The sequence below is a fragment of the Notechis scutatus genome, chromosome 2, assembly GCF_049901735.1.
Source record: "Notechis scutatus isolate UNSWTSFEM ecotype Mainland chromosome 2, rNotScu1.2, whole genome shotgun sequence".
Classification (NCBI taxonomy): domain Eukaryota; kingdom Metazoa; phylum Chordata; class Lepidosauria; order Squamata; family Elapidae; genus Notechis; species Notechis scutatus.
In genome coordinates, this window is record NC_142010.1 from 231,488,492 (window position 1) to 231,504,741 (window position 16,250).

The window sequence follows — 16,250 nt, forward strand, 5'->3', positions numbered from 1 at the left end:
TACTGTTTCTCATGTGCCAAGATTTTCCCCAAATGATTATTAGCAGTAGAAGCTTCAGACAGTGATTCAACGATACAGCTTTGGTAAGTTATTGGTAACTCTTTGAAAAAAATCCAGCAATAGCCAAATATTACTGGAAGCTATACTGATAGTAAGTCCAAATTTTGCCCATTTCTCCTAATCATAAGAAGCTGGCAGTAATTTGCTTTTAGAGAACAGTTGATACCTGTGCAATGTAATTCTAACAGAACAACTCAAACTGTTTGCTTTTAACCTTGTCATAATAACCCCTCCTACAGTGTTCTAAATCTTAAGAGAAATTTTGTGTGGTAAACTGTTTTCCCAAATGGGAATAGTTGTGCATGGGTAAATTTGTTCAGTCAAGAGCCTATTACTACAATCCTTCATTATAGTACATGTTCTTCCAGATTTCACTCAGGGAGCACCTTTCTTGAATATGGAAAAGGATCGTGCATCTGGTTGGCTCAGAAAAGAGGTGTCTGGTGTAATCCCTGTTTAGAATGCCTGTATGACCATACTGTACTGGTTAAAGCAGAATAATTTAACCCTTTATTAAATTATCTATTCTCAATGTTCAAAAAGCACTCCCACTTTCATTTTGTGACCATGCAAGAAGCTAAATTATTTTTTAATTTGAATTGATTCCTAATTTTTAAAAAATCCATTCCAGCATGTGCATTATTCCCCATGTGTTACAAAGGCTTAGTATCAGGGAAATTAAAGGGTAGTATTATAATACCACTTTTCCTTTTTATTACTAATACAATCTGATAATGATATCATAAATAGGTAATGAAATAAAAACAAATACTTTGAGACACATGCAGACAAACCTAAGTAAACGCTATTCTCTGATATGTGCAACTTTCATATTTATAGAGTTTACAAATTTAATACGTGGGTTCTCTCAGTTTCCACAGCAATACACAGTCTGTTTACTAAACATTACAATCTAAGAATGTTTAGTCTTTTTTTTTCTTCAGAGAGAAGCCAAAAGTTAACACAAAAGGATAAATGCATGAAGAATTAGTGAGTTCCAAAATGAACTTCAGCCAATCCCACAGATTTTTAGGACCAAAAAGCTGAACTACAGCTGTTTTAACTTAATGTAGGTTATTGCTCAGCATACACCCATTACTATTTTCCTACTTCAAAAAATGGAAGAAACATTTATATGGATTTCCCTCAATGGAGAGAAAGTCAATTTAAATATATAAAAATATATAGCATGCAGTAGAGTTTTTAAATTCTATTGCTCAGTTGAAAAACGTTGGTTCAGGAAGAGCAACAGAAGCAGTTGTTTAATCAATTTGGAGAAGGAAATGAAAACAAAGATTTTTATGGGGCTCAGTCTGTTTGACAAATGTGTCACACATTTCAGCTCAAAGGACTGTCTTGGGGTTTTGCCTTGATTCTACTTTAACAGCAGCAAAATGCTCTACTACAGGGCAAGATACAGCACCTGGACCTATGTTATAATATATTATAATAAGGCATGTGGTTCCTTCTGTTTGTGTTTAAAACTGTCACAATCTTTTACTTTCTTTACCAATTATAGCAATTCAATGGTCATGCTTTTTTTTTCTTTTGGTCTTCTGTTTCCCACTGTTGATAAGGTACACCTGGCTTGGATCTATGCAACCCAGTTGATGTCCACAAGTCTTTTTCCCAAGAATACACATGCCATTATCCAAATCATGCACAACCTTCTTGTGACGCTTTGGACAGCATTGTGAGAAAGGCATACATGATCTGGAAAATAGAACATGTAATTTGGAGAAAGGTGAATGTGCCTTTCTAGTGAGTTATCAGAAGATCTCAGAAAACTCCCAAAGCATTATGAGAAGAGTGTGCATAGCATCAGGAAGAAGGCCTGGTGTAGCCAGCAGCTGCCTCACATAGGACCAAGCTGAGTATGCCTTGTCAGCAGTGGGAGGAAGAACATGGTGAAGGTCATTTGGGCCCTGCAGAGCAAATTATTTATTAATTAAATTTATTGGCTTACCATGGGGTAACAACTCGGGTGACTTACAATATTAAAAAGATAAAACTATACAACTACTACAAAAATACAATACAGAACCCTAAATAAAGGGTGCGTAAGGCAGGAGTAACATGAGAGGATACAGGTGGGATTTGTTATTAATGTTTCAACCACCTTTAACGTGTACCCACCCACCCATGGATCCCCAAACCAACTGGCAGAGCTAGGTCTTTAAGGTCTTCTGGGCAGCAACAGCATCACCCGAGTCACCAGGAGTGGAAATATAGAGTATCATCCATATACTGCAGATACTTCAATCCATGGTTGACAGATGATCTCACCTAGCAGCTTCAAATAAATGTTTAAAAAGGAGTGAAGAGAGTATGAGCCCTGTGGCACACCACAAAAAAACTGTGAGCTGGATCTTTCCCTATTAACATCAATTGGGACCGGCCTTGGACAGTATGATTACATATTGTATGATTCTGCATACCACAGATCTATATAATTAATAACTGTTACATAATATAAGGAATCAATTATATTGAATGAAATAACATGAATCTGAAATCTACCAAATTTAAATTCTCAAATTTTGACAGATAAAAAAATGAAATCGAAACCTTATTCTACTGAGTTTTTTTATTGCCATACTTATTAAAATGTTGTATCCTGCAGAGAATTTGCTTTCTCAGACTATGAATCTTGCATTATCATGGGAAAACCAAGAACAAAGTATCTCATTTTCTAAACAAAATGTGAAATCGAATAAACATTTTCACCACAAGTGTAGTCTCAACTGTTCTTCTGCATTTAGTAAACACATATGGACCCATTCACTAAATTAAATGAATTATACAATAAGTACAATTTTAGACTATCTTGTTTATGTTTTCTGTTTTTGCTACATCATCCTGACGGTTATCTACCAGAAGAGAATACTATTGTGTAATATTATTGAGGGACTTGTTTTAAAAAACAAAGACCAGGGCAAAATCATAATGAAAAATAATCCCAAATGAAATGGAAAGGCAAGAATATTGACATAATTTGAACTTAAAATTACATCCAGTTCTCATATGTAGCCACAACAGTGAAAGTCCCATCTTACTTTCCACAAATTATTTCTTGTTACTGCTTTTAAATCTATAGTTTACCCAGGAACAGCATGTCAGAGCTGTAAATATCTTTTGTACTGAAGTGTTCCTGGTTCAGGAAGGTCAAACACAGTTCAAAAGGCTTCTACTCTTATTAATTAATAGTAAATATAAAAAGAAATGTGCTATAAGAAAAATGTTTTCCATAGGAAGCTATCATGCACAATCATTAATGAAAGTTGCACATATTATATTCTATACTATCAGATAGAAATCTAAATTTTTATCAGAATATATTTAATACAGCAACTGTGTATTATTTTCATTAACAATGAAATGATTGGCCAAGGACTCAATTAAGAATTTTTTCACACATATACCCATCAATAATTGATTTAAAAAGTCTTTAATTTAATAGTCATTTTCAACTTGGGAGGTATCCTTTGTGTGGTAGGGGAGATTTTAGCCAGGCACTTTTCTGTTCTCACTTGCACAGGAAAAGCATAATGAACGTTTATATCAGAAGGTTGTGAGAAATGCAGAGGTGAACAAAGACCAGCATTAAATCTATATAGACACTCACAGAAAACAATTGCCTTTTTAAAAAATTTCCTCAACTGTTTTAATGCTTTAACTATTTTCCAAGCTATAAAAAATGACACAAGTTAAGTCCTTTTTGCTTTAAATGTCTTTAGCAGACTCACACTGTCTTCTACACAGTATGAAGTGATTACGTGAAATCTGAACAAGCATATATTTTATTTTCATTTTGGTACTATACTTACTACATACTTTTTGTCTTTGCTGTCCTAGGAGGTGGCCTTGATGAAAGTCCATTGTTCCCAAAACTAAACACATGTGTTTCCAGATAGCATAAATAGGCTGCAATTTGATGAACATATGCAGCATTGGAACAATGCCAAACACAAACCTTTCTGCTTAAAATGTTATAGAAATACTGTCTGGCACGTCTGATTTTAATTACATGGCAATTAAAATCCACAAGCTTTCAATATCTCTGTCATGGTTATCATCGCTATTCTAAAAGCAGCACTATTCCTAAAGGTCAAAGTGCAAACTGTAGTACAAAAAAAATATGATTCATGTAAAGCTGGGAAAAATACACATCTTCCTCTGGTTGTAGATGACTATGATTTTTTTTTTTCCTAGTTATGATCAAGCATTTTAAAATGATAACTTAACAAGGAAAACAATGCCTCCTATTTTCTTTTTGTTTAGATTTTGGCTCTTTAATCCTACAGTAAAAGTAAATGCCTCCACAGTCATAATATTATACCAAGGCTATGACTTAACTATGGCAGTGCTGTGTCATAAAAGTCTTAGCAAGAGTCAAATATGGGTGGAGGCAGGGTAGGTGGGTAAGTGAATAGGAGGCTGCAGCAATGCAATAATAAAATCAGTGAACATCAGTGCTAAATTACAATGTATTCATACCAGAATTCATAAAAAGTTAATAATTTACACCAATTCCACAGATGGGGACCCACAGATGATAACCAGCCATAACAAATGCCATGTTGTGCATCAAACACGAAACGAGGCTGTGTGCACCACCCTTTACCTCACCGATGCCTGCATGTACATTAGAGGTGGGGAACTATGGCCCCTTTATGACTGTGGACTTCAACACCCATGGTGGCTCAGGAATTCTGGGAGTTGAATTCCACAAGTCATAAAAGGACCATAGTTCTCTATCCCTGAGGTACATGAGCAGAAGACTTTTCTAACAACTTCTGCTTCTCATAAGAAACCAGTTCAGGAAGGGGACGAGCAGACCCCAGAGATTAGAGCTCTCGGTGTCTTCATAAGGCTTTACCCTCAGGCTTTCTCAATAAACCATTTAAATGCTTATATTTAAATCTAAACAACATTTATCTCATTTTCCTGTTAGCTACTCTGAAATAAGTAAAAAATATTATTTCCAGTGGTGCGTTTCAGAATTTTTTACCACCGGTTCGGTGGGTGTGGCTTGGTGGGTGTGCTTTGAGCACACACACTTTGCGCACGCATGCCAAAGCACAAAGGCTTTCTGACTCACCCCCTGCAATCCTGCACTCTCCCTGTCACCTCAGCAGCTGCGCAGCAATCTGCAAAGCAGCTGCGCTTCAAAAAGCAGGGAATAAAGGTTAGTATGGGAACCCGGGCAGGTGGATGGGCTCAACAGCAGTGCATCGGAGAGAACCGGTTTGGCCTCCACTGTTCATTGGCGCTACCAGCTCGGCAGAACCGGGCCAAACTGGTAGAATACCACCACTGATTATTTCCATATTATTTTATACATTTTTATGAAGAGCATGAATCAGGTTTTCTAGTTTAGATTCCATGTATCCAGAATGACAAATATTTAGTAAATGGCTTGGCTGGAAATACTTTTTTTGTCAGAAGGCTAGAACCACTTTTAAACATAAAATTTAACACAGCAGCTTTTATCAAAAGGCTCATGTACTGCTAAAAAGGAAGCTAGCTTTCATAGTTAGGAATCACTGATGGGAGATAGCTTTTTAAATAATCTAAATAAATGCACAAATCTTGTTCTTTCTCATGAAATAATGCTAAGTGGGGGGAAATTGTCCCAACTACAGATGTTTTTTGATGTTCTAGAGAAAAGCAATAAGGCTTTAAATGTTCCTTTCATTTGAGACATCTCCTTTCAAATAGGCTTTTCAACCATGATTTATTTATTAAATCTAATAAACTTACTATTTACTGTTCAGAATACTTTTCTTGTAATTTGCATTATGATAATAAGTATATTATTGGTACCTATGGTAATTATAAGGTACTGTATTGTATGCAATGAAACCTGGATTTAACTTAGGGCCATGCAAAATACCATTTATTGTAAAAAACATGCATTAGTTTGCTTCCTCCTCATAACAGATATGAATCACCGCTTTCTATTTTTATTTTTTTATAATTATGCAAATGATTTTTTCCATAGTAGAAGTAACATATATACCAGCATAAACATAGTAGGCTAGAGATGCTGGAACAATATATGCGCTTTTCAACAATACTATCACTTTTCTGTTTCAGAAACATCTTTGCCTCCTTTCTAAAGGTGAGATAAAGTGGCTAGAACAAGGTTACCCTTCTTGTGTTGTGCCTAAGGTGGAACAAAAACCCACACTCTTCCAGTTTCTCCCCACACTTTGTCATCATACAGGTGCTTTTTATACCCTTTAAATTAATTGGGAGGGATGCGAGAGATAACTATATATTAATAGGCATTTATAAGATATACAGTAGGTCAGGATCTATGACATTAATCTATAAACCTGTAAGACAATTTATTTTAAGCATATTTGTGATGCAACTTATTTCTTCACTTTAAACATCAATTTATCTATAATGTGAATAAACAGATGGAATTAAAAAGAATACTTCTCAGTATCTAAATGGTTTAAGAAAACATTATTTGATAACTATCTTAAAGTCTATTTCTGTTACTTTAATCAGACTGCAAAGAAGTATTTCTGATGCTGGAAAGATTTTGAAGAAATTGCTTTAACCTTAAGAAAATAACTGTATAATTAAAACAACAAAATTACAGGCACAAAGAAACAGATAACAAAATCAAAAAAAGAGTAAAAACACTCTCAAACCCATTTTCTTGTCACTAATTTCACTGTTCAGTACCATGGTTTGTGCTAACTGCTGAAAAGCATAAGATGGCTATGAAATCACACAATCATCCTTCCATAATACTAACAATAATGAATTTCAGATGAAGGATAATCTATTCAAGAAAAATGAGCATCAATGCTTCAAAAGAAATGAGAAAAGCAAATGAAAGAGCAGATGAAAATTTTTGGCTTTAGAGATCAGGCAGTAGTAACTTTTAAATACAATTTAAACATTAGTGGGTAGTTGCACATCATGGCAAAATTAGGGTTAGTTCACACTCTATGCTCCAGCTTTAGTTCAATTGTTGATCTTTATTTATGATGTTCTACAATTGGTTATAATCAACGAAGACTCTATAATTACTCTTTCTCTAAGGCCAAATGATAGGCAGGGTGAGATTTAAATTTGACTTAAATTCTGTTAATATTAAAAATAAAATAAAACAAAACAAAATTGGAGTCCACGAGATAATGTTGCCAAGCGGAAAAGTCTAGACAATAATGTAGGATTTAAAAGTTTTCCTCACAGGAAATTATTTCTATTCAACTGAACAAGCAATTCTAAACACCAAAAATTGTAGCACAGAATATATGATCCAAAACATGAAAATGATATTTAAATTGAGTTTAAGCCCTTGAGTAATAATTTTGGAAACATTTAGAGGTGAAGGGTCCTTGGTGTTCTCTGAGCTCGCTTGTTTTCTTGCAGATGTTTCATTACCCAAACTAGGTAATATCATCAGTGCTAGGTAACATTTAGAGGCATATTTAAAAAATAGAAAATGTATATTGAATTGATAAATGACTTTCTTGCTTTAATCATGTTGAAAAATAAAATGCTGCTGTAGGATTTCTTTTTGAGCCAAATTTTGCATATGCCAGAAATTTATCTGGCTAAAACTTTACTAATGTTCACAAGAAACTACAATATCTGCCACCTGATTGTACCGAAAGGTTTGCCAGTTCCCAAATATTGTTTATCAAGAGCTCTTTAATCAATTTAATTGCCACCTCTGATGAGAAAGTCTCGCAGGAGTCCCATTATTTGCAATGTGCAGAGAGCTGCTAGGTGAAGTACTCAGAAAGATTTACTTCCAAGTGGTCACCTACTTAGATCAAACAGTAAATCTCTGACTCTTGTTATGGTGTTTGTTTAGGTGGCAGCAGTTTAGCTGGCCAAGCCTCAATGGCCCCTTACTGAGCTCTCAGTGTGTGTGGCCCATATTGCCTCTGCATCTGCTTTGACACACAAGCCCTACAGTGTACCAGGCCTATTGTTATTTTAAAATATTTCTCAGCCATTTATTTTGCCCTTATCAGTCTAAAAACTTTATAGAAGATGTTAAAAGTTTAAAACTCGTGAAACAAAGCAGTTTGTTTTTAAACAATCTGCTAATGATTAAATGCAATTTATCCTTATTATTTTTCATCTACAGATACCCCATGTTCTTTTATTTGCAAGTTTAACAAGATCCAAGCAATCATATTAATGAATGCAATATTATATATCAGTTGAGTCCTCTCGTTATATAGATTCAAACCCAAGCATAGTTAACAGAAAATTAATTTAGTATAGAATTATTGTACAGATATAGCATTTTATTATTATAATCTCAGTAACAGTAAAACAGAATTGGAAGGGACCTTGGAGGTCTCTAGTCCAACATCCCTCCCTGCTTAGGTAGGAGATCCTATACTTAATCTGGATAGTGAAACTTTAGAAGAAAACAACAAAGCTCAGATAGCACCAAGGACACCTCATTTCAATCCTATGCTACAAATATTTTCCTTTATTGAGATCTTATACCATTCCGGACAAATTGCTCTCCAACCTTTTTTCTTAAAAACCTCACAACTTCTGGAGGCTACTGTTCCACTGATTAATTGTTCTCACTGTCAGGAAATTTCTCCTTCGTTCTAGGTTGGATCTCTTTTTGATAAGTTTCCAACTGTTACTTTTTGCCGGCCCTCAGGTGCTTTGCAGAATAGCCCACTTCTCTCCTGTGGCAGTCCCTCAGATATTCCATTGTCTTCAATGGAAGTATAACTATTTTCAACAATTTTAATTTTCTTTAAGTAGATCTTTGAATTTACATTTATCTTCTGATAGAACTATCAAATATATTTTCATGGCATTCCATATAGTAACTGAAAAATATCTGCAGAAAAATGTAAGAGAAATAGACTAGAATCGTTGCAAGAATACAGTTGGAGTCATACAGTATTTCAATCTAGCTCTCAGCAATTCTTTTACTACCCATGAATTAGTAATATTCATTTTTAATATATGTTGGAATGAATTTCAACATCCAGAATAATGAGGGGCTGTAAGTATCCAAAGCTAAATTGAACCTATGCAGTCATATATCATATACAACTATATACCATATTCACCATATTCCTGACCTAAATTCCTTTATTTTTTTTGTCGTATTTAGAGGCTGCTCAACTCCATAAGACTGTGGGCAGCTTGCATTGTTAAAAATAATTAAAAAAACAGAGACCACGTGAGTCAGGAGGAAAATATAATCAAGTATATATTCCACAAGAGCTTAGCATACCCTTAACCCAAGCTCAAAATGCAAACAGCCAGGTTTTCTCTAACTTTTTGAAAATCACCAACATAAGAACTTTACAGACGTCTGAAGTGATGCTGTTTCAAACAAGAAGCTCAGAAGGCAGGCTTCCTAGGTCCCAAAAGATGGCATTGTTTAATTAAAAGAAACTAGCGCATACCATTTAATTTGTTAAATTCTGACGTTGCTTTATGTTGCTTTTATTCTTCTCATGCATATAAGAGCGTCAAGCTACCATTAAAGGTTGCATCCTTTTTCTAGAAGGTTATCACTTTACAGTAATGTATTTCTGCAGTTTGTTCTTAACTTGAAAAGCTGCTGTTTCAAAAAGCCTGGGGCAAATTGGTTTTGATTCTGCTGTTTGATATGTCTTTTTAGAATTCTGTGATTCACTTCGTTGTTTTCCCTATTGTTCTTTTAATTCTTTTTTTTTTTTAAATATAGTTTATTAATTTTTACAATTAAAACCAGTCACAATACATGCACAAATAAGCAAAAGAAAGAAAAAAAAGAAAGAAAGAAGAGAGAAGAGGAAGAGAGGGAAAGAATTTTGAGAAAAGAAAGAAAGAAAGAGGTTACAGGATAAAAAGTATTCTTATTTTAACAGTTTGCAAGATCTTCTTTTGTTTTCATCACCTTAACTTGTGTCATATAACCACATCTGTTTTTAACTTATATCGCTACCTCATTATTATGTATTGATACTTTTCTTTTATGCCTTATGATATATAATTTATCTTTGGTCAATCCAATTATACCAACAATTCCAGCTATCTTAATATAGTGAAGTGTCTTTGTTTTTTAGCGCCAAAGTCAATTTATCCATTTCTGCGCATTTTGAGATTTTTTCAATAATCATTTCTTCTGATGGAATTTGATGTTTTTTCCAGTGTTGAGCGAAGGCTAATCTGGCCGCTGTTAAAATGTGTATTGTTATGTATTTGGTTTTTTTGGAAATTTGCTTATCAAAAATCCCTAGTAGGAAGGACTCTGGTTTGTATTCGATCTGCTCTTTGGTGATTTCTTCCAACCAAGTTTTGATTTTCTTCCAATACTTTTGGGTTTCTGCACAAGACCACCACATATGGAAAAAGGTTCCTTCTTTTTTCCTACACTTCCAGCAATGCGGACTCATGTTGGGGTGCATCTTCGCTAACCTTGAAGGGGGGAGATGCCATCTATAAAACATTTTATAAAGATTTTCCTTGTATGCTGCCGATTTGGTAATCTTATTGTTTCTGCCCCAAACTTTCTCCCATTCCGTGGGAGAATGTGATGCTGCGCCCTACGTTCTTACTCCAAGCAATCATATTTCCTTTTACAATTTCTTCTTCTAGTTCTGTTTCTAATAAGTAGTTATAAAATTTTGTTATGTTTTTTTTTATTTGATCCTAATAAAATTTTATCTAACTGTTGCAGTTTGTTATTAATTCCGAATTCTTTTTTTGTCTTGTTTATATCTGCTTTGAATCTGAAGGTAAACCCATTGATCAATTTTATGTCCTTGCTCCTGAAGATCCAGCCTCGGTTTCAAATTTCCTTGTGGGTCTAATAAGTCTTTGTATTTAATCATTTTGGTAAGCTCCAAATTGTTTGGGTGAATCATTGCCTCCACTGTTGAAATCCATACTGGTACTTTTGTATAATGTTTTTTCCTTATTTTCCTCCAAATTGTTAATAGTGCGTCTCTAATTAAATGTCTATGGAATTATTTTTGACTGGTTTTCCCTACGTCCCATTGTTCCCTATTGTTCTTTTAATTCTTAATATCACATGCACTAACTAGAGTTGGAAATACCACTAAAAGATACATTACATTAAAAATAAATACATTATTTCAATTTTCCTAACAATTTCCTATCAGTTTGGCTCAAACTCCAGTTTATAGAATAGGCTTACTTCTTAAATATTTAAATGCAGGTTGCCCTCGACTTACAACTCATTTAGTGACTGTTCAAAGTTACAACGACACTGAAAAACAGACTTACAATTGTTTCTCCTACTTACAACTGTTACAGCATTCCCCATAGGCATGTGATCAAAATTCAGATGCTTGGCAACACATATATTTACAATGGTTGCAGTGTCCTGGGGTCCTGTAATCACCATTTGAAACCTTCCCAGCCAGCTTCAGACACCCAAAATCAAGGTTAAGCTAGATTTGTTTAATGACCACATGGTTCACTAAACAACACCAGTGATTTGCTTAACAACCATAGCAAAAAAGGTCATAATATTAGGCATGACTCACTTAACAACTGCCTTGCTTAGCAATGGAAATACTGATCTGAATTGGGATTGTAAATTGGAGTATCTATTTAACAAAAGACCCACATAAATACACATAATAGAGATTATTAAAACAATACTGATTAATATTAATCATGTTCTATGTAATATGATCTTAACAGTCCCTGGATGGAAAAAAATAGGCAAAAGACATATCAACAATGCACACTGGTATGGATCTTCCTCCCAATCTTTTTGTATTGATGGACTTCAAACTCTCTTGAGTCCAGTTAGGTCCTGGCTCAACGGGACTGGTATAGTAGTTCTTGGCCACTGTAAGTTTGCAACCATAGAGATTTGGCAGTATATAAATATAAGAAATAAATAAATAAATGATACATATTTGTGTACATTAAAACAAACGTAGCAATGTTTCAAATCACAGGTGTGTGTGTGTGTGTGTGTGTGTGTGTAGATATCTACATGCATTTGTTCATGTATCTATATTTGTGTGTGTGTGTGTGTGTGTGTGTGTGTGTGTGTGTATTCATTTTTAACAAATGAATCCTGCTCTACAAAGCTTTGGAACCGAAAAGTCAACATAATTTTTATTCTAACTATAGAATTTTTAAAAAGATTCCCACAATATTTCTCACTGATTTTTAAAAACAGAATATTATGCTAATACTTCAGTAGTATACCAGAATTTATAATTTCTGAGATTTAAGACAAACACCTAAGCATCCATTGTTCCAGAAGACTTGACCTCAAATATTGATTTTATGACATAAAAATGGATAAATAAATGTAACAAAGCAATACTTACAGTAACATCTTTCAAATTCTTTTCATATGAAAAATGAATTGATTCTCCATTTATTTCTTTTTTAGAAATATCAAAACGGTATGTATCTGAGAACTGGTCAAACAACAGTACTTTTTTAAGTTCTTCTACATACTTTTCTTGTTTCATTTCCATGTCAGCAGCCTCTCTGGAAATCTTTTCTTCAGACACTAATAGACAGTAATTCAAAGAATTAAAATAAATTTGAAAGAAAGGCCATTATAGTTGTTGTGATATGAATAGATAGGTTTCAAACACATTTCAATTTATTTGAAATCATACTTTTCTAAAAGTATAACCAAAATATTACATGTTTTAGATTTTCTTTAAAATAGTGAAAATGCAAGAGGCCTTCCTAACAAGGAACCTCTTATACCATATTTTTAAAATTGAGCAAACATTTTACAGATCACAGCACTATGGTTATATTTGAAAAGACATTTAAAAACTAAGACAATTGAAGTTGTCTGCTTTATAATACATAATTATATGTAGAAAAGATGATCAACTTCAAAAGATCATTATGGAGGAAACACTACCATAGTTACCAGTAATGAAGGATACACTGTATCTCCAGTACAATAGTCAGAGGATCTCTAAATACCAATCACTAAAGAACATAAAGAGAAAGCTATCAATGTATTTAAGTTGTAACTGTAGTTTCTATCAGTACTTGGATAGAGATGGTAGGTATAGAATGCTGGCCTGGATCAATCTTTGATCTGTTCAAAGATCGTTCAACTAGAAGTCCACTGAAGTTTTATAATATATTATATTGTAAAATTTATAATTTAATATGAAATTATAGATTTATACAACTCGACAGAAGAATATAATTTGGATGTTAATTTAGTAATCTATAAAATATCGATTTTAGAATAATTATAATCTCCACTGATTTCATACAGTCTCCAGAGCCCAATAAAGGAACTGGCTATGATTTTCAGGTTTTACTCTTCCCAACCAGGGGACAAGAATAAGCACCTGTAATGAGGCAGAAACAATGGAAGCAAATTTTCCCTTTTCTGCCTCATTGAATACTCAGAATTGGCTCTAGACCAGGGGTGGGCAAACTTTTTGGCTCGGGGGCGCATTCACTTTTAAAATTTGACAGACGGGCCGGGTCAGCACAAGATTTTTGGGAATCGCCCCCCTTCCCCCTTCTTCTCCTCCTTCCCCTCCCCTCGGAGGCCCCGAGTCAGGAGTTGCTACTGCCGGCACGGCTCCACGCGGCTCCAGTCCCACGTTGCCTCGGGAAGGGAAAGGCAAAAAGGAAGAGCCGCGGCAGTGCTTTGCAACGGCAGCAGCGGCACCGGAGGTTCAGGCTCAGCGGCTCCTGGTTTTGCCTTTCCCGTCCCAAGGCAACTTGGGACTGGAGCGCGCGGAGCTGCGCTGGTGGTAGCAACTCCTGACAGCCCCAGCTGGACACCTGAGCAGAGCCCGGGCAGAACTGCCTGTTGCTGCTGCGGGCGCTGCTGCGGGCGTCTGGCTGCCCAAGTAAAGAACCGCACCAGCTCAGGGCAACTGTGAGGAGCAAGAGGGAGAGGCAGAGAAGGAGGCAGAGAAGGAGGAGAGCACCTGGCCAGTTGGGGAGGCTTCTTGTGCTGCCAGTTGGGGAGGCTTCTTCTCACTCCACTCTGCTTCTCCAACATCCGGCGCTGCCCTGTTCTGTGCGCCGGCTGCTCGGACTTGCTGGGCCTGACACAGAACAGGGTGGCGCTAGATGTTGGAGAAGCAGAGCGGAGCCGAGATCATTAGCCACCTCTTTCGCAGCACAAGAAGAACAGGGTGGTGCCGGACCATTGGAGAAGCGGAGCAAAGCCGGAGATTAGTAGCTGCCTCTTTCGGCTCAGAAAGCTTCCCCAACCAGCCGGCTGGTCTCTTCCTCCTCGGCCATACAGAACAAACAGGCAGAGAAGGAGGAGAGCAGCTGGCCAGTTGGGGAAGCTTCTTGTGCTGCGAAAGAGCGGCTATGATCTCCGGCTCATCTGCTTCTCCAACATCCGCACCGCCCTGTTCTGTGCGCCGGCTGCTCGGACTTGCTGGGCCTGACACAGAACAGGGCGGCGCCGGATGTTGGAGAAGCAGAGCAGAGCCGAGATCATTAGCCGCCTCTTCGCAGCACAAGAAGAACAGGGTGGTGCCGGACCATTGGAGAAGCGGAGCAAAGCCGGAGATTAGTAGCTGCCTCTTTCGGCGCAGAAAGCTTCCCCAACCAGCCGGCTGGTCTCCTCCTTCTCTGCCTGTTTGTTCTGTATGGCCGAGGAGGAGAGACCAGCTGAGAAGCACGCTGCCAGGCGGGGCCACGCAGCGCAGGGCAACACGCCACCGCCCAGCCCTGGCGAGGGAAAGCAGTGGGCGTTCCCGGGCGGTGGCCTTGGCCCCGCTACCAGGAAGCGGCTGCCCAGCTCCGTGTTGTGTGTGCAATTTTTGGCGCGCGCGGGTCTCTTTGGCCGGCCCCAATTTTTTTTCAGAGAGGAATATTTTTTTTTTCAGAGGCGGGCCGTATTAAAATGACCAACGGGCCGGATGTGTCCCGCGGGCCGTAGTTTGCCCACCCCTGCTCTAGACTCTCTTCAAGGAACAAAAGAACAAAATTATAAAATAATTGTGAGTATAGGGTAAACTTCAACTAATTTTGGGATAAATAGAACATAAGTAGAAAAGGGTGAGTGGGAAACCCATTAATAAATCAATGGTAGTAAGTCATACAGTAATTTATCAAATTACTATACTTTATTATAAATTTATTATACCTCTTCCAGTCCAAGATGATTGGCCATCACTTAGTATAAGATCAAAACCCATACCCAGATCTTTGCACCAAGTTATTTGCAGAAAATATGTTGTGTCTGGATCAGAAATAGGACACAGCTGTCTCATTTTCTTCTCCATATTTTTCTAGTCACTGTTTAAAAAAAAAGCAGAAGTTAAAAGTTACAAAGGTAAACAGCACATATATTTCCATTTCAGTGAATATAAGCAAATTTCAAAATACAAAATTCACAAGCACTGCTGACCTGTATATAATCTGTATAGATTAATGCAAACATTTAGATAAAATAATTTCATCTTCCTATAAAAAGTTAAATTTACTTTTAAAGGCTATTATGAAGACATATTTAAGCTTTGGGTGTTAAAGAAGGTTTTTACACGCAAAAACTCAATAAGTAACAATTCAGTATTGTGGTGACCTCAATATTATTAAGCATAAAATGGACAGCTTTAATATATAATTTAATCTGTCTTAAAATTGCTTATGAATGCCACATTCAGCTTTTAGATATAAAATCTATGTAAAATTATCCTTATTAACCTTAATAGGGGAAGGGGATGGGTGGCACAGTTATGCACTTGTTCGACTCCTTTGGCAGGTCCCATTCAGTATTGATAGGGAGTGAGAAGTCCAGCCCTCAGCTGCTATTTTGTGGTATGCCATAGGGCTCAGTACTTTTTCCACCCCAACATCTATAAGAAACTCTTTTTCCACCCCAACATCTATAAGAAACTGTTTTTCCACTTTCAACATCTATAAGAAACCTTTGGGTGAGATCATCCATCATCAGACGTTGAGGTAAACACTGTATGCTGTTGACACCCAACTCTATATTTCTATGCTTGGTGACCCAAGTGATGTCGTAGCTGCCCTTGCACAGTTGTGGGGAGGTTGTGAGGACCTGGATGGAGAACAACCGGCTTCAACTGAACCCTGGTAAGACCAAATGGTTTTGAGTATGTGGGGCTCCAAGACCTGGGATTTTGTCATATTTGACTCTGGATGGGATGGCACTGCTCCCAAAAGACTTGGACTGCAACTTGGGGGTTCTCCTGGTCTCGTGACTCCTGTTCAAG

General features: G+C 36.6%; 1 protein-coding gene across 5 annotated transcripts in view; it reads right to left on the reverse strand.

Moving 5' to 3' along the window:
* Nucleotides 1–16,250, reverse strand: part of XRCC4 (X-ray repair cross complementing 4) — a 96,964-nt gene that overhangs the window by 72,897 nt on the left and 7,817 nt on the right. For all 5 annotated transcript variants that reach the window (XM_087958229.1, XM_087958230.1, XM_026672115.2 and 2 more), the window contains 2 exons: nt 15,155–15,306; nt 12,381–12,568 (listed from right to left, as the gene is read on the reverse strand). In XM_087958229.1, the coding sequence (XP_087814355.1) occupies nt 12,381–12,568; nt 15,155–15,293 (327 nt within the window). In that variant the 5' untranslated portion in view covers nt 15,294–15,306. The remainder of the gene's footprint in view (nt 1–12,380; nt 12,569–15,154; nt 15,307–16,250) is intronic.